Source organism: Dromaius novaehollandiae, chromosome 3, assembly GCF_036370855.1.
Source record: "Dromaius novaehollandiae isolate bDroNov1 chromosome 3, bDroNov1.hap1, whole genome shotgun sequence".
In the NCBI taxonomy this organism is placed as follows: Eukaryota; Metazoa; Chordata; class Aves; order Casuariiformes; family Dromaiidae; genus Dromaius; species Dromaius novaehollandiae.
The window spans coordinates 75,369,463-75,387,394 of NC_088100.1; the positions used below are offsets into that span (position 1 = coordinate 75,369,463).

Consider the following 17,932-nt stretch of genomic DNA (forward strand, 5'->3'; position numbering starts at 1 on the left):
TCAGTATTGATGCTGAAAAAGGGGTTTCTTTCCTCCTTGAGAGTGAATCAGTTATTTAATAATCAAGAATGTAGCTTCTGTTACATGGAGAACATTGCATGATTGTGTTTGATTCCATTTTTCTATCTAAAACTGACTTTTTACTCAGATATTCTGATGGGGATCTCACTTTAATTTATCCAAATGGGGATGCATGTAGTTCTGGCTTTCAGAGGATGACCGTCATAAACTTTGAGTGCAATGAAACAGCAGGTGAGTGTAACAAGCTGATGACTCTGCTTAGGATTTGATTCTGTGCTTGCTTTTATTAAACTAATAGACCTTATGTTCAAAGGAATGCATGCTTTGAGCCACAGTTAGCGCAAGAAATAAATATTTTTAGAGTAAGCACTAATCTTGATAGCTGGCAGGGTTGTTTCCTGCTGTGTAGTAATGCTGCTATTCTAAATCTACACTGCTGATCTAGAAACTAATCCTGAACCATGAAAGGACCTGCTTTCTTAGCCTACAATAAAGATACAGGACTTGATTTGCTCTTTCTTGCTTATTGCCAGTCCTCAGCACTCCGTGCTTTTTTTTTCCTCCTCTTCCCCCACTTCCCCCATTGGAAACCTAACATCTATGTATCTATCTTCAATGTCAAGGTAATGATGGTAAAGGGTCTCCAGTGTTTACTGGTGAAGTGGACTGCACCTATTTTTTTACTTGGGATACAAAATATGCATGTGTTCAAGAGAAAGATGATCTCCTTTGCAGAGTTGCTGATAGGAGAAAACATTATGACTTATCATCTCTGATACGCAGTTCAGGTATGGTAGTATGAACTTGGTTTGTTACTTCTGTCCTGAGTTTGCATGCATCTCCATTGCAATTCCTTAGTTGAACACTAGTCAGCTGTTGCTTCTCTTTGGTGTTCAGAGTGCTGGTATTCAGTTCCCTTTTCCCAAAAGCGAGTGCCTTTTGAAAGCAGCAGTGTCCTTGACTACCTTAATTGCTGTCATCTTTAGCTGTTTTAAATGTGTATGTGGGGTTTTTTGTTTTGTTGTTTTTTTTTTTAATGTGATAACAGGTGTTTTGGAGTGGAGAGGCTGGAATGATTAAGCAAGACAGCTTGTTCTTAATGCCTGTCTCTATTTCAGAGTTAGCCCAGAACTGGGAAGCTGTGGACAGTAGTCTTTCAGAGGTGGGAAGGAAACGTTATTTCATCAATGTCTGCCATAAAGTGCTGAAGAAAGGAGGAGCTTCCAACTGCTCAGATGCTGCTGCTGTTTGTGCTGTAGGTGAGTGTCATCTTTGTTTTTTGCTCTGAGGGCTTGGCACTGCCTCTGTAAATGGAATGCTGCTGCGCTTGAATAACCGAAGGCACTCGGGGAACAGTAGTTATGAGCATGTTTCCCTTGTGCTCACTGAGAGCCCAGAAGAAATGATATAAGTAGCCTTTTCTAACTAAAGAACGTTCTTGCACTCTGCTTCTGGCTTTAGCATAGTTTGTGAGGTTAAAAACAGCCTTGAAAGGATATGTTTTCTTATGACTTTCAGTTGGCTAGATAATGTTATGTTACTGTAAATTTCACTTCTTTCCAGGGAGACAAAAGTGGTGTACTTTAATCTCTTTGCAGATAAACAAAACAAGAGCAAGAATCTTGGAACATATGTTTCTTCTCCTAGAAAGGTTGGAGAAAATATTCAACTTACCTATTTAAATGGAGACAGCTGTGGCAATAACAAAAGAATCAAAACTGTCATCACTCTTGTGTGCAGACCAGGTGAGAATATCAATATCTCATTCTCCGAGTCAGTTAAAGCTGGAGGTTTAGTATGCCCAGGCATAAGTGCTAATATTATGTGCCTTCATCTTTTATTTCTTTGTACTGCTTACTAGGGTAATAGCAATGTCACTGCAGGTATTTAGTTCTGTTCACTTTTTATACAAATAAAGATCCTTGAGTCTGTCTTGAACTTGAATTCTCCCAAGCAAGGTGAAGGTATGTCTGAGTGCTTAAACCTTTATAAATACATGGAAGTTGTATAAAGCATTTTCAACCCCTAAATTGTCTTTAGAGAGCAGACTGGTCCTGAACTGAGATCAGATACTTTGACCTTCTTTTCCAATAAGTATATTTTGCCTCTAAACCACTTGCAGTTTTTTTTAAAACAAACAAAAAAAAGCATCTGTAGAAATTGTTCATGTTACACTCCTCTATATAATAGCCTACAAGTTTAACTGTCTCCCAGAGAAACAGAAATCCCGAGTTCTTCTACCTCAGTCTGAGGGAGTACAGTCCTCTGTGTGTGCTAGCTAGTAGGATGAGGTTATGCACTACTTACTGATAAAACTGTTGCTTTGTAGCAAAACACCAAGTTTGAGTATCAAAACTAACTTTCCTTTGAGTGCTATAGTACTTAGCTGGGAAGGGACTGAGCAGTTCATCTTCATGACTGAATAAACTTTTATCTTGGCCAGAAAGTGTATTTTTAAGTGAGACATTCTTTTGTTCTCTTCAGTCTTTAGTGTGAAGATGTAGTTTAACAGTTAATTTTGACCCCTGATGCTGGGTAGGGGGTAGGGAAGGAGTCAGTGTTGTGAGCTTAAATTCATAGTTCTTGTTAGTTGCCTGACTATACTGTATGTGATTCAACACACTGCTCTTATTATACCAGGTGATCTAGAAAGTGCTCCTATCTTAATGTCTGAGGGTGTATGTTCATATGCCTTTGACTGGTATACTGCTGCTGCGTGTGTCCTGTCTAAAACTGAAGGAGATAATTGTCAAGTCTCTGATTCTCAGGCAGGTATGTATTTATGTTGGCTAAGTTGAAAGATTTTTGAGGGGTAGAACTTGTGCAATAGCACTGAGCCATCCTGCTGTGCAAAAACAAAGCTAGTCTGGCATAAGTCTAAAACTGCTGTGTCCAAATGCTGTAGGTGCTTATCCACACGCATATGAAAGATCAGAATAGCATGAGCTTAATATTCATGTAGTGTGTGTGTGTAGGCGAAATAGATGTAACTCATTCCTGACTGTAGTAAATCTCTGTGTAATAACATGCATACTCTCAGTATGTCCAAATTGCAGTATTTCTGGAAAAAAAACTGCATAAGGGGAGACTTAGAGGGAAGGTGAACTAGCTGTGTGACTGGTAAATCAAAGTCGGTGAGATGGTGTGAAAAAGTGGAACTGATGAGCTTGTGCTGAATAAAACTTTATTCCTTCCTGATTTAGGCTTCTCTTTTGACTTATCACCTCTGGCCAAGAAAAATGGGCACTATGTGGTTAATACTACTGAATACTTGTTCTATATAAACATCTGCGGTGGTGTACCAGAAGAGTTGTGTCACACAAAATCGGCAGCATGCCAAGTAACACACAGGCGAGTAACTAGTTCTGTTGTCTGTAATAGAAGATCTTTTGTTGCACGATGTGTTGTCTGTGTAGCACCAAGCAATTTGTGCATAAAATACTGTGCCACCTGTAATAGATTCAGGCAATTTGCATGTAAAATAATTATGTGGTGGTATAGTAATTATGCTCTCAGCTGTTTCAAGCAAAGTGCACACTTGTGTTATTTAGCTTACAGCTAGCTTGTGGGCTTTAATGAGATTGTCTGTTGCTACCCCTTATGTTAGCCATAGGTGCTTTAAGCTATGAATTGGCTTGATACAGCTGCAGAATTTAACCCACAGCTCAAATTCAAGGTCAACTGGATTTTCCCAGAGAATTTATTGGCCTAGAGAAGCACTGCTGCCGAGGCTCGCCAGGGTCCTGAGGAAGAGTAGCTGCCTTGTGCAGAGGTAGAGGAAACAATCCTAGGTCTTAAAGCTTGGGTGTTGAGCCATGTTTCTGTTACTGGAAATGTTGCGCAGGCACTGTCTCTCCATAGTGCTACTTTCTTTAGTTGGTAGGAGATCCAGCAATGCTGCTCTGAGATAGTATCTGTACAACATACCAGGTTTTCAGGTCAGCCTGTTGGCAGAGGTGTGGCATAATGCAAACATGTAGGATTGCTACTTCACTCTGAGTTAACTTCTCGAGAGTCCACTGCAGTCTTTAAAAATGCTCCTGAGGAGATCGTGGTTAGACAAGGTATGTCAGAACCATCATTAAATCAGTAAGGAACCTCTCCTAGACTGAAGCTGTATATATGTAGAGCTAACAGCATGTGAAGACAGATTTCTTAAGTGAGAAGACTTACCTAGAGCTTCATTGTTCTCCCATATTTGCATGAAACTAGTTTGAGCCTGGCAGTGGGATGCTTGCCATTTGATTTCTGCTCTGGAGACTGGGAACGTGGTATTTCTGTCACTGCTCTGGAGAACAGAGAGTTAGTGTTTTGAATACTTGAGCAAGGGACAACTTTGTTTCCTTTATCCTTTTTTCAGAGGGCACCTGTTAATGTCTTAAGTTTTCTTGTGGTAGCACTCTATCCTGTAGTCACTTATGTCTAACTGTACTTAATCCTTTTGTCTAATTACAGTGTTTTCTGTATAACTATGTATGTGTCTACTAGCTTGTAAGACTTCTGAACAGAATTCAAGTTAAATTCTCTTCAGTTTCAAAGCCCCCTCCTTCTTTTCTAGTAAGGATCAGTCTTGGAGTCTGGGACTGCCTAGTTCCAAATTGTCATATTATGATGGGCTGATTCAGTTGACCTACAAAAATGGTACAGCATACAATGACGAGAAGAAAACACAGCGAGCTACCCTTATAACTTTCCTGTGTGACCGTGAGGCTGGAGTAGGTCAACCTGAATATCAGGTAAGTAGTTCTAAATGAAGAAGGAGAGGCTTTCCATCTCTAATTCCTGATGATTGATGCTAGGCCAGTGCAGCAGAGATTCATGGATGGAAATACCCTGTATCTATAGTGCAGACTGCTAAGAGAAACACTTCTACTTGTCATAGTGTAATTGCTTCTTGTTGCAGCCATAAAGCTTATCCTGCTCGCTGAGCAGTAAGCTATTGACCTGGATCAAGGTTCCCACTTCACTATTGTTTAGCCTCTGAGTTACGAAACTGCCATTACTTCTGATCCTCTGTATTTCTGGCTGAAAAAACAATGCTCTCAGGCTGAGAAGCTACAAGCAGTAGCTTTCCCATATAACATTGCAGACAGCACTTACATTGCTCTGGTTCTGCTTTTAGAAGACTCTTTGGTCACGCAGCAGGGAAGTATCTATTAGACAGAGCTACACAAATTGGTCTGAGAAAGTGTATCCCAAAACCAAGGGAAAGCAATAAGCTTAATACAAAGAGTGGTCTTGGTTCACAAAGTAGTCTTTACAAGCAACACTGATCTATTGTGCTGTTTTTCAGGTAGAAGATAACTATACCTACAACTTTAGATGGTACACTGAATATGCCTGTCCTGAAATACCACTGGAATGTGTTGTGACTGATCCCAACACCATGGACCAGTATGATTTGTCAAGGTATGAAAGCACCATATAGTGCTTATCTGTGGGTTTGGCTCTTCTAGCCATGTTCTAACTGATGGCTAGAGTGGCTAGCTGGTTAGCACTAGGTGAAGTTGGTCTCCTGCATAGACAACACTAGAAATTTCATCTGTTGTAACCATCTTAACTGCAAGTGTCTTGAAATTAAAATATTTCTCTCTAACGAACTGACTTGTCTCGTAAGATACAAGCTGACATTTTTGGGTCGTTTTTCCTAATTAAAAACTCAAAGCTCTAAATGCACTCTTCTGTTACTTCCTAGGAGTGCTCTTAATTGCAGCATTTAAAAATGAGGGGGAAAGTTATCTTTCTGAAATGGCTTGTAGTTGCTCTCTTTTGAGACTTGATGAAGAAAGCTAGAGAGAATGTATGGAGTACGTGCATTCTTAGTATAGAACTTTCTCCCACTCAGCTTAGCGAAATCTGAAAAGAGAGGTGAAAACTGGTATGCTATGGATAACTCAAGACCAAGTGAACGCAAGAAGTACTACATAAATGTCTGTCGACCACTGATTGCTGTGCCAGGGTGTGATCGGCGAGCATCAGTCTGTCAGATGGAATATCAGCATGATCACGTGAGTAGCCTTTGCACCTCAGCTCAGAGTTGGTTAGCTGACTGATGAGATCAAGGGTATGTAAGATAGTTGCATGAATTCTGTTTCCTTGGTGCAAGATACAGTGGTATCCTTACTGTTGGTGTAATCACTGCAGAATGATAAATCTCCTAGTAACTGTCTTCCTCTTCAAAAAACCAAAACTTTAATTTTTACAAGTGCACAAATGTGATGTCTTGCATACATGCTTCTCTTGCCTTATGTTGTGAGGCAGACAAGCTGTATCTTTTTCAACCCCTTCCACCCTCTGTTTTGCATTAAGCTTTTTCCTCTTGCATCCTGCTAGATTTTGGAACTGAATCACATGGGTAAAGCATGTATAGTTAAACTATTTCTTAGTTCTCTGAAGGTGAGATCCATAAAACCACAAGTAGGATTTGAGTCATGTGCCTCCTGTTACTATAGAAAAGAGTTTTCTAGTGTCTTGAATGCTACCTGCAATTCACTAGTGGAATAGCAACATCTGGAACATTTCACAAAAAACTTTGCAAGGCTTCCAACCAAATATTTAATCCTGTTTCCTATTAAACTGTCGTATATGAGAACTGCAGTAACACTTAACAAATAGGTTATTTAACGAATTAGTTATTAATCATGAAAAGCAGTACTGCAGACACCTGCTTCAGCATTCTCACATTTATGCAAGGTGAGAAGGCTGCAGTCTTCAAGGCTGCTACCATTACTTTAAGAGCATGCTGCTCTTGATGTTCTGTCTTACTTCAGGCCTGGATTAGACTGAACTGTTGAAGAAAAGTGTTTAAAGATTATTTGCCACCTGATTTTGTGTTCTCCTCTGCTTTGAGGAGTAGATCAGGCAGAAGTTGGGAGTTGGGGGTATGTGTGGCCATGGGCTTCTACTTTCTTATTTCCCTGTGGTATAACAAGTTGAGCAGCTCTGTGCTGACAGGCTTGATGCTTCAAGGCCTGGGTTCAGCCCTACTCAAGACTATTGAGCAAATTTTACTAAAGGTTCACCAACCTATGTCGATTCCTTTTGTAAAATAGAGAGAATACCTTTCCTTCATGATGTTGAAGAGAACATCAGAGTGACTGAATGTGTGCATCATGACACTTGAGCTCAATATTAGTTTCTGTAGTTCCTTGTGTGGGCTTGCATTAGTCCTCATTCTGCAAAGCTACTTATTTAACAAATGGAGTGACATTGGTAGAATTCCATTACTTCATTGCTAAAGACGCAGGAGTAAAAAATAAGCATCATGGGACAACTTAAATACAGAATTCTAAACAAAGCTGAAGACTTTGGTGTGGACAGAGCTTTTGGAGGTGTATTCTTCTGCTTGTGTTGCTGTTGTTAAATCAAAGTAGTTCCTTAAAAATAGGAAACACCTGCTATCCTCCAGAAGTGAGGACTTATTTGTACCTATGTAGTTTCAGCTACTGATGTCTGTGCTGGTTTAGAGCTGTTTCTGCTAATGTATTTCAGGCTTTGCTAAGCATGTTGGATCCATAAGGTCAGTTCCAGGAACGCCTGGAGGCCTTCCATGTACTGTGTTTTAAGAGCTATATGAACTATATAGTAGCTACTGCACATGAGGCTTAGGCTTTACCAACTTGCCACTTCTTAGCTGCGTAGCTATGAGATGAGGCTGTTCTGAGACACTACAGCCACCTTACTGTAAGACAAAACTATGGAGCTTTTCTGTTAAACATGTGAAAAGTATTGAGTGGGTGAGAACTGCAGGGAGACCTCTTGAGAGTTGTGAAAGCAAATGAGAGCTTTTAACCTTCTATAAGCAGTGTTATTGTGGTAGGTAGCTTCTTCTATTTTGGCTATATCCACAACTCTGTTTGCACATGAGTTTAAGAATCACTGACGTATTTTTCTTTATTTCTAGGATTCTTTCTCTGAAGTCACCTCTATTAGTAATCTTGGTGTTGCCAGCAAAGAACTAGTAGTTGAAAGACCTGGTCACGTTTCTCTGACTTACGCAAATGGCTCTGTATGCATCAATGCTGATGGAAAGAAAGGTTCTTATACCACCACCATCCACTTCGCCTGTTCCAGGGGCACTCTTGTAAGGACAAAATTATTTTCAGTTTTTGCTTTATCGTAGTAGGCTTGATGTTGTATAGCATGAAGTTACATGAAGGTGTTAGAGTAGGTTCTTTTTCACAGGGGAGACTTTCTGAGCACTTAAACAGAGATGTAAAACAAAGCCGACTTAGATACCAGAGAAGTGTCTGAGACTCTTTCATCACAAATTTAACATGGTGGCTACAATACTAAAGTTGTTAGACCAACCTGAAATATCATTGTCAACTAGTTAAAAACTAATTAGCATGAAAAATGTATGGGGACTTGAACTTGACTGCAGAATTATATGTGCATACATTGCAGACCCCCTTAGGAGGAATCTGCATCTCTGTGGCTTGCTGATTCTGGGTGAGTTCTTACTTATACAAAGCTTTAGCTGATTCAGCTTCACATACAGAAGTTCAGATTGAGGGAACTATTAGACTGAAGCTTGCCTAGGCTGCTTTTTTACTGATTTGTGGAGTTGCACGTATTCCTCTCAGTCACTTGATCTTCATCCTGAGAGGTGTGGTAAAGATCTATGACTTGCAGCAGTTATGAACTGTGCAGAATTGTTTTTGCCTGAAAATGCTGAAAGGTGTATATAATTAATACTCCTGTTAAATCAGCTAACATGCTATTGTCACTTCCTTGCTTCCCCCCCTCCCCCCTTCCTCCAGTGGACTACATATTTAACCCTGAAACTCTCCAAAGCTTAGACTGAAGCAGGGTCTGGTTATGTATGTCTAAACTCAGTATGTTATTTCCTAAAACCTAATGACATGCTGAGTGTTTAGCTAGACAAAGTGTTCAGTTGTGACTTGCAAAAGAGGGGTGAGGGGAAGCGAGATGGAAACTGCATCTAAATCAGATATATGTTTGTAGTGAAGTCTTTTAGGAAAAAAGTGACAACTCCTTATAAAGGAGAATCTCAAAGATGAGAACATCTTCATTCTTACTTGTCTTAATTCTGGTGTATTCTCTGTTTCCAGAGTAGCAGCCCACGCTTTATAGCTATTCAGGACTGTGTGGCTACCTTCTTATGGGAAACTGAAGCCGCTTGTCCAATCAAGAAAATAACAGATGATTCTCAGGTGAGAAAAAGGGAGACAACTGTATTCATAGTCTTTACATTCTGTTTTCTCTAGCACTCCGACTTGCAGCATTTAAATGACTCTTGGGGAAAACAGAGTACAGTGAAGTCTGAAGTTGATCATGATGCTCAGTTTTGTGATGCCTTTCATGCTTTCTTTGTGAAGTTTTCATGAGATACTTAACCTCTGACCAAAGCATTTCTCAAATGTTCCCTCAAGAGAAAACAATTTACTTGCTATGGCATTGAATATCTCATTCCATTACAAGGCTGCTAGTAAAATTGAGTGTATGTAAGGATTTGCATTGTCCTTGCTCATGTACAGGTCCATTGAATGAGGCTTACTCATTTTCACACAGAGCTACTCAGTTGTTTTTACTTTACAGATCTCAATCACATTACTGTGAAAATGGTCCTCATTTGCAATTTCCTTGCTCTTTGCTAACCTGGTAAATGAAGCCTGTTAAATTGCACTTTGGTATGTTGGCATGTTGCTGATGCTGATTAACAATGCAAAAGGATTGAATAAGGTGTTGCTACTGATGGAGTTATGTTCTGGTTGTCCTAATCAAGTTGTTGCTTGGCATGTAGGATGGCTATATGTATAAATCACTTCTTTGGCTCTTTGAAAAAGTTAGAGGTAGTAGAACTTAAACAAGAAATGGGAAGGGGAAAAAATAATGGCATCTTAACTTTTTCTTTGCAGTCTTGTTCTGTGCGAGATCCAAACAGTGGCTTTTTGTTCAATCTGCAGCCATTAGCTACTGCAAAAGGCTATATGGCTAGTGGCATTGGGAAGAACTTCACGGTAAGGATTTTAATTGTATTGGTGCTTATAGGTGCTGTTGCATTTTCCTAGTCTTAGCTGATGAAATGGAGCTTTGATTAAATCCTCTTAGGAAGTAGGCAGAAAGTTCTGTGCTTGGGGGAAGAATTGAAGTGTGTGTGTGTGTGTGTGTGTGTGTGTGTGTGGTGGTGGTGGGGAGGGTGTCCCCAAAAGTCGTCAATCTCTACCTTCTGGTTCTTAGGAAAGATGAGATAAACACACTTTATCTCTAGGCTACAAATGGCTTTCCAGTTATGGACTCTGTTGCATCATAGCAGTTTATCTGCTGATGCTAAATGAAATGGTGTAAGCCTAGAAAGAGAATTAATCTATCCTTATCAGTTGTCTTCATCTGACCTGCATATCTGATTACTTCTAGGCTGTCCACAGATACTACCATAGGGTTTTTTAGTCTAAAAATAAACTTACTAAACTACATCCTGAACTTAGTGGGGAGAACGTGTGGACCCTGTAAGTTGAAGGTTGAGAATATTGTTCTTGTATAGCTGACTGTCTTGCAGTGTAGAAGTCAGAGGTGTTTCGTGTTATTTGAAGTTCTTGGTGAGTGAGTTGTTGATGTAGAAATGGCTATGCAAGCCTAATCTCTTTAACACAATTAATACTGTTTACACCCATATTTTTTTTTCAAAACTTTAGCTAAACATTTGTGGGTCCATGCCAGATTGTGGTAAAATCAATGAAAAACCAGCTGCTGGATGTGAAGCAGAAAACCTGACATCAGTGAGGCTTGTGGAATTAGACAAAACCCTGTATCTGTCTGCAGAAGGGTTTCTAACTCTTACCTACAGAGGTCCTCTTAATGTGCAATCAGGTGAGCTCAGAAGTGTGCACTGGAGTTTCATGCTGACACTGTACTAGCTTCCTGTAAACTGTCTTCATTCCTCCCATGCAATTCATGCAATGAAGCTTACTGGGTTTGACGTTAGTCACTTAAGCTAGTTCTTATATGAACTTTAGGAAGAAATTAAATCTTCATGCAGAATGGAAACTGCTCAGATTTGTCTAATACATGTGCATTTCAAAACTTTTGGAAATGGACCAAATACAACACAAGATGCTTTTCATCTACTTAGTAAGAGAAAGTCCTCTCTGCATGGAGAAATGGATAGTTAAATTGGGAAAACAAGCAAAATGAACTTTTTTCCAAGTGAAGTCATTGCTTTGAGATTCAGTTTCATGAATAACTCTCTAAACTTGTCTTATTGAAAAATGATCTTTCAAGTGTATAACAGCTTATACTCAACTTGAATTTCTTGAATAGGTGCTCTAGTATCTCATCTACACTTCCTGAATTTAAGTGTTTTTCAAGAAAAACGTGCATTTAGCTTTTGGATTCTTATGCTGTCCAATTGGACTGAAACGGAACTTTCATATGAAGGCATATGGCTGCTTAACAAAGAATGGTTTTAAGAAAAGTGGGTTTCAGGTCCAGGAGCCTTAGGTGCTCCTGGATGTTGGTCTTCTGTATGGATTGCTTTGACACTTCTCACTCTGCCTAGCCATGATATTTTAGCACCAAGTATACAGCATAAAACAGGTGATTGAGCTGTCATGTATCTTGCTTTGAGAGTTTCTACAGCACTGACTACTCTAGGATATGCCAGTGACAAATATAAACTTTCATATGCTGCTTGGATAGTATCTTTTTTTTACAGGTATTCTGGGTCTTAATATTTATTGGATCAAAGGCACTTTAGTGGATGTAATGATGACCCTGAAATGTGTCAAGGCATTCTGGTCTCCCGTAGAAAAGAGTCAGTTGTGGCAGCTAGCCATTTTAGCACAGGTCTCTAAAGAAGGCTTTTATGTTCTTACAGTTCAAAAAAGCCCTCTACCTTAATGTTTAAATGTCTTCCTTGAGGCAATTTGTCACAAAAGCTACAAACTTTAACACTTGACTTAAACTTCAGTTCAAATATTCCTGAATGAACCAGTGCTAGATAAGTGTTTATTTTACAGGGACATCAGACACGTTCACAGTGACTTTCATTTGTAATGATTCATATCCTGGAGAACTTAAATTTGTGCGTGAAGAAATAAACAGTGCACTGAACATCCATGATACTTTCTTTGAGTTTCACACAGCTCTGGCCTGTGCTCCTGCTCCTGTAGACTGTCAGGTTACAGGTAAGTACCTGGAATTCAGGTGGGTTCTGTGTAACAAATTTTGGAGGGATTAACTGAACAGTACAAGCTTTTAGGGATGGAGGAGTTTCAGATGGAGATTTAGAATGTCTCTTCTGAAGACACTTAAACTTCTTCCTAGAAATTGTGGAGAGGGACATGAGGTAATAGTTGCTTTGGAGCAGATTTAACTTAAGAAAATAGGTAAAAAGCTAATGTTGAACATACAGATGTGTACAAGAGGGCTAATACCTGCTTTGAGAAACCCTTATCCTTATTGTGACTAGGTGCTGCTTCAGTCCAATGCTGAACAAAATGTGTTGAATTGGTATTTGGCCTAGGCAAAAATGTGCCTGTAAACTGTAGAGTAGTACTTGTGGTAGCTACGCAAATTGCTTATTGTGAAGGGAATGCTGTTCTCTATTTCATATTGTGACATCTTCTGTAGGAACAATACCTTCTATGGACGTCTAATGCCATTCTGAAAAATAGACTTTGAATGTGTATTCATCAATGAAACTTGTACCATTTCAAACCCAATACTGCTGCAATTATCTAATGGTGGTGGTTCAACTTGCTGTACGCACCATGTCTTTCAGATGCTGCTGGCAATGAGTATGACTTAAGTGACTTGAGTAAAGAGGACGAGCCATGGCTTGCTGTGGACACTTCAAAAGACGCAAAGAAGCGAACATTCTTCTTGAACGTTTGCAAGCCTTTACCCTATGTGCCAGGATGCCCTGGTAAGCCAAGTGAGAAGCATGTCTTGGGGCTTCTGGTGCAATGCCTTCTAGGCAGAATAGTAGAACCCTGGTTATTTTAATGGGATTTCTTGCATCTTGCCTGCTCAGTTGCTGGGCTCAACATACCTTATACAGTCTATGCAAGGCTAAAATAAGGCACTGCAAACTCTCATATGGAGAGCAGTCCCAGCATTAATCAGGACTCTTGCATATTGAGAGTTTAGGAAGGCATTTGGGGAAAATGCACTGATGGCAGTATTTGCAAGTATCCTAACCCTTCAGGAAAGGGGCAGGAAAAAAAAAAAAGCAAGTTAAATGTTGTTGAGGAATGTTGTTGAGGCTTCCTAGCTCATAATGGAGCCTGAATGAAAAACTTATGATGTCTTACTGCAGCTCTAACTTTTGTTTAGTTTACTCAACGAGCTGTTCTAGCATTTGATCAGTCTGTGGGAGCGGGTAAATTAATGCACAGTTCTAATGAGCCTAGTGAACACAGGGCAGTGACTTATTCTTCTCAAGGGCTTTAAGCCCACAATGACTCTAGCTACATTTTGAAAACACTTGTGTTCTGCTTCTAGTGTTTGAGCCAGTCTGTTCTAACGTTCAAAGCTCTCCTGAAATTATTCCACTGCACTATCTTATGATAAAGTTAGCTCTTAAGTTGTCAAAGCTTTGAACTAAAAAGTCTTTTTTTTTTTCCTTGTTCCTGTAGGTGGTGCCATAGGATCTTGTGTGAAATATGCTGATAAAAGCAAGAACCTTGGTGTCATTCAGATAAATCCTCAGGCTGCTACTGATGGGTCATTAAGCATTATTTACTTGAATGGAGACACATGCAAAGATAATCAACGTTATTCTACCCGTATAATCTTCCAATGTGATCAAACAATGGTAACTTTTGGTGCCTATAGCTATTAATAAGAACTTAATGTGGACTTACTGTATCAAAGTAGACAGTTTTATTTTCCCGTGGAATTGAGAGGGTGGTTCTAGAAAGCGGTATCTTACATATAGGCCTTTCCCTTGTCTTTCCTTACAACCACTTTCCTGAGCACTTCAGACACAACACTGACTTTATACTGTGGAATTCTGTTATCCACCAAAAGTAGCTCTGCTCAAAATGAGTATTGAAATTTATTGATAAAGACTTTAAATTGCACGTTTGCTTAAAAAGACTCATCCCTTTTGAAACTTGCAATGTAATTGCTGGTAAGCTTTATGTGGCTTTCCTGTAGGGATCCCCAGTGTTTGAGCAGGAGGATGACTGTGAGTTTGTATTTGTTTGGAGAACTTTGGCAGCCTGTCCTATTCACAAAGCAGAAGGTAAGCATATTTTGCTTTAAAGTATCAAGCAAATCTGCACAAGAAATACTTACCGAAATTAGGTTTTTCCTGCCCTGCAAATCTTTCTGAAAAGATGCTGGCTTGTGAAGGAAAGACTTTTCTGAGTCGTAGTCAAGCGAAGCTGCACATCTAATTTTAGAAGTGCAGAAGTGCACTTAGGATGGTAGGCAAATGGACTTCCCTATCTGTGGAAAGAGGATGAAAGTAGTAATGCTGTCTCCTTTGACCAAATCAGTGCTACTTTGGGAAACCACAGGCAGACTTGCTAGTGTCTTGTAAATCTCAACAATCATTAGGTTTTATGAAAATGAGGTTGATCCTATGCCTGTTGGTCATTCCCTGTTCCCTGCTGAAGACAGGAAGCTGTAGTGTGAACTTCACCCTGATTAGATGATAGAGGAGAGATCAGAGGGGAGAGTATCAATTGGAGTTTATAGTTGACCCTAGGACATGCAAGAGAGAATTGGTTGGCTCTTAGAAAGTTGAATGTACAGGTATCTCTTCTGCCCTTACAGGCTTTGTTTTGCAACTCTTAGATTATACCTTAGTTTAACTATCTGGACTTCCTGTGAAATATCTGTGTCACAACAGTCCTGTACGTAGTTGAAACTGACAATGATCTCATGTGGCATAGGAGAAATGCTTACAAGCTGCTGCTCTGCAGTACGCATTTACTGTGCAGGATGCTGGGGACAGAGCTGAGGTTTTTGAAGGGAACGAAATGGAAGTCCTGACTGACTTGATACTTACTGGGTAGTTGAGCAAAACATAATAATCGTGATACAGCCTGGTGGCTTTATAAAAGCTTCAAAATACTGAACCAAGAATCACTTCAAAACTGAAGGCTAGATTAGTAGCAGGTTACTTCTGTGTCAGACCCTTGAAACTAGAATTTCCCAAAAGCTTTTTCTATACACGCCTTATGCCCTTAAGCTGTAGCTGACAATTCATGTGATGAATTATAGTCTGCCGAGTTAACAAATAACACTTAAGGAGGACACAAGACTGATATCTAGCACAAATTTTGCTTCTGTCTTGTGACCTCACTGTTCTTTCCAGATGATTAAGCAAGTGCTGGACTTAGTGTCTCTGGGTCTATCCTTAACCTTCAGGCGTGGTGAGGGAAGAACCTGTGAGGCAAGTTTGAGACAATTTTTGAACTTCAGTGTAATTTTTTTGCCTCTTGCATTAGTGGCAATTATAAAAGAAATGCTCCATTTGTAGCTTAGTCTCATTGTTCTAGATCTTAGTGACTTCCTCAAACAAGCTGCTTAGCTGGACTAAGAGTTCTGTAGTGTCATGCCCCTAAAGTGCTGACTAATCTCTTTTTTGTGGTCTTAGTCATGCCAGGAAGCTTTTTTTTTTTTTTTTTTTTTTTTTTTCCTTCTAAGCATACGCAGCATGGCTTGTAGATAGTAAATATTATTTTAAATCCTTAACTTTTCTTTAAAGGAGATAATTGCCAGGTGAAAGATCCGAGGTATGGTCATGTTTATAATCTGAAGCCACTTTCCGCTAAGGACATAAAAGTGAGTACGGATGAGTATGACTACTACTTCAGAGTCTGTGGAGAGATAACAGAACTTTGCAAACCAGGTGTTCATGCTGTGTCATCGTGCCAAGTAAAGAAGGTGGACAATACTTTCAGAAAAGTAGCAGGTACAGCACTTGAATATGATGGGAAGGAACTCCTCATATATCGTACAGTAGCTTCAGTTACACCCTCGTTCACCTTGCATATCTCATGAGATAAAGCACCCCAGCACTTCATGTACAAGTAAAACCTTATGTGTATTGTTAGCTGCACACTTCAAAACCTCACTCAAACCCTACTGTACTGGAATAGTTCACACTAAAATAACTATATAACAGGCTTTAGAGGAAAGTTGAGGTCTTTCTATCAGCACTTGCATCCACTTTGTTATAATGTTATATGCTATATGTTATAGCAATCCTTGTAAACTTGCTGCCAGATGTTTTATACCAGGTACATATACTGGATTAGCTGTTTACTCTTTCCATTTTTTTAGGCTTGCTTACAGAGAAACTGACTTTCAAAAATGGTTTAATAATGATAAATTATACCAGCGGAGAAAAATGTCACAAAATATATGAACGCTCAACAGCCATATTATTCTACTGTGACAAGACTATGTCAGAGGTTAGTTTCAGAGCATACGCTTTCTGTACATATTGTCTTCCAGGGTTGCCCTTTCTTTAATGTGGGAGGGTGGGGTGAAGAACATGAACTAGCTTTCTCCAAGGACTGCCTAATTGTTTACAGATTAGGCTGTAGATGGAAAGTTCCTGTGAGATAATAGAATCATTGCCAAATGGTAGTTTGAATTTCCTATTTATGGAAGGTACCTTCCCCATGCCCTGGGAAAGCAATGGTATGCTATTCCTTTAAGGGATGACTATACTTAGCAAAACTCTTTCAGATGTTGAGAAGGGGTGTTCTGCCAGAAATAAGAGCAGTCCCTTTGTAAAAACTACAAGGCAAGAGGTGAATCTGCAGGAAGGCAGGTATTATGTGGCCAGAACAAAATAGGCTAGTTAACTGTCACTTTTAATAGCTCTCTCTGTTCTTGTACTTTCCTTCCTGTTCTTAGTGATGCATAGGGTTACTTTTGCTCTTCCCTTTCCTGACTTCATGGAGGCAGTGGCTCCTAGTTGTTGCTCTGTTACTTGAAGTGTGCATGTGACTAAACCCAGGTTTGGAAGAAGCCATGCTTTCAATTGGTCAGACATAGTACATCTCTATGTAAACACAAACTTCTGGATCTTTTAGCGGCAAGACTGAGACTTCTCAGTAGTTTCTGTATGTCTAAGTGAGAAGTAAGTTTCTTCTTAATTTTTTTTCTTTCAGCCAGTCTTTTTGAAAGAAACTCCAGACTGCACATACATGTTTGAATGGCACACACAATATGCCTGCCCACCTGTCAAATCTACTGAATGTTCCTACAAGTAAGTCATGTTTATATTATTTAAATTGGGACTGTGTGGTGACAGAAATGAATATAGTCTTATTGCAATTCAGTGCAGAAATGCCACTTTGGCTATTATTTTGACATGGGCAATTACCAGCTAACCTAGTATTCAATGCTAATGTATTTTAAGTACCTTTTATAATGTAAATCTAATTTCACTGAAGAAAAGCACTCTAATCCCTAGAAGATGCTCAGACAGTATCAAAGTGAACTGTGTGTGGGGTTTTTGGTGGTTGAACTTTGAATATGTTTGTTGCAAGTGTCTAGTTACTATTTAACTAATTCCAACAAGAATACTATTGCTGTCTGCCTGGAACTTTCATAAAAAAAGGTTATGCTGGGGAAAAGGTTATCTACTATTGTCAAGACCAAGTATTAGCTCATTAAGGTTTAAATAGGCAGGGTCAAATGCAGCTAGTATCAGCTTGCCACACTCTCCCAGCCAGTTAACTTTCTACCCTAAGGTAAAACAATCTACTATAACTGTGCATTTGTGCTTGGCATGCACTGAAAGACTGCATACTTCAATGACAAGTTGAAATTCCTCTCGCATACTGTGGGTTGGCCAATGCAGTGATTTATCTCTGTACTGAGTTTGAGGTTTGTGGGAAGTGGTGAGGCTGGTGTAGGCTTCTTACTTTGCTTGTAGAGTTATTACATTTATCTTTATTGTAAATTACAATGTTTA

General features: G+C 39.5%; 1 protein-coding gene across 1 annotated transcript in view; it reads left to right on the top strand.

The window, feature by feature from the left end:
- Positions 1 to 17,932, top strand: part of IGF2R (insulin like growth factor 2 receptor) — a 60,146-nt gene that overhangs the window by 22,221 nt on the left and 19,993 nt on the right. The window contains exons 10-29 of the mRNA XM_026109885.2: positions 149 to 252; positions 645 to 809; positions 1,140 to 1,280; positions 1,620 to 1,766; positions 2,662 to 2,793; positions 3,225 to 3,372; positions 4,580 to 4,757; positions 5,315 to 5,430; positions 5,867 to 6,029; positions 7,925 to 8,104; positions 9,096 to 9,197; positions 9,903 to 10,004; positions 10,680 to 10,854; positions 12,003 to 12,170; positions 12,767 to 12,910; positions 13,623 to 13,801; positions 14,146 to 14,233; positions 15,707 to 15,913; positions 16,285 to 16,415; positions 17,124 to 17,221. Of these exons, the coding sequence (XP_025965670.2) occupies positions 149 to 252; positions 645 to 809; positions 1,140 to 1,280; positions 1,620 to 1,766; positions 2,662 to 2,793; positions 3,225 to 3,372; positions 4,580 to 4,757; positions 5,315 to 5,430; positions 5,867 to 6,029; positions 7,925 to 8,104; positions 9,096 to 9,197; positions 9,903 to 10,004; positions 10,680 to 10,854; positions 12,003 to 12,170; positions 12,767 to 12,910; positions 13,623 to 13,801; positions 14,146 to 14,233; positions 15,707 to 15,913; positions 16,285 to 16,415; positions 17,124 to 17,221 (2,868 nt within the window). The remainder of the gene's footprint in view (positions 1 to 148; positions 253 to 644; positions 810 to 1,139; positions 1,281 to 1,619; positions 1,767 to 2,661; positions 2,794 to 3,224; positions 3,373 to 4,579; positions 4,758 to 5,314; positions 5,431 to 5,866; positions 6,030 to 7,924; positions 8,105 to 9,095; positions 9,198 to 9,902; positions 10,005 to 10,679; positions 10,855 to 12,002; positions 12,171 to 12,766; positions 12,911 to 13,622; positions 13,802 to 14,145; positions 14,234 to 15,706; positions 15,914 to 16,284; positions 16,416 to 17,123; positions 17,222 to 17,932) is intronic.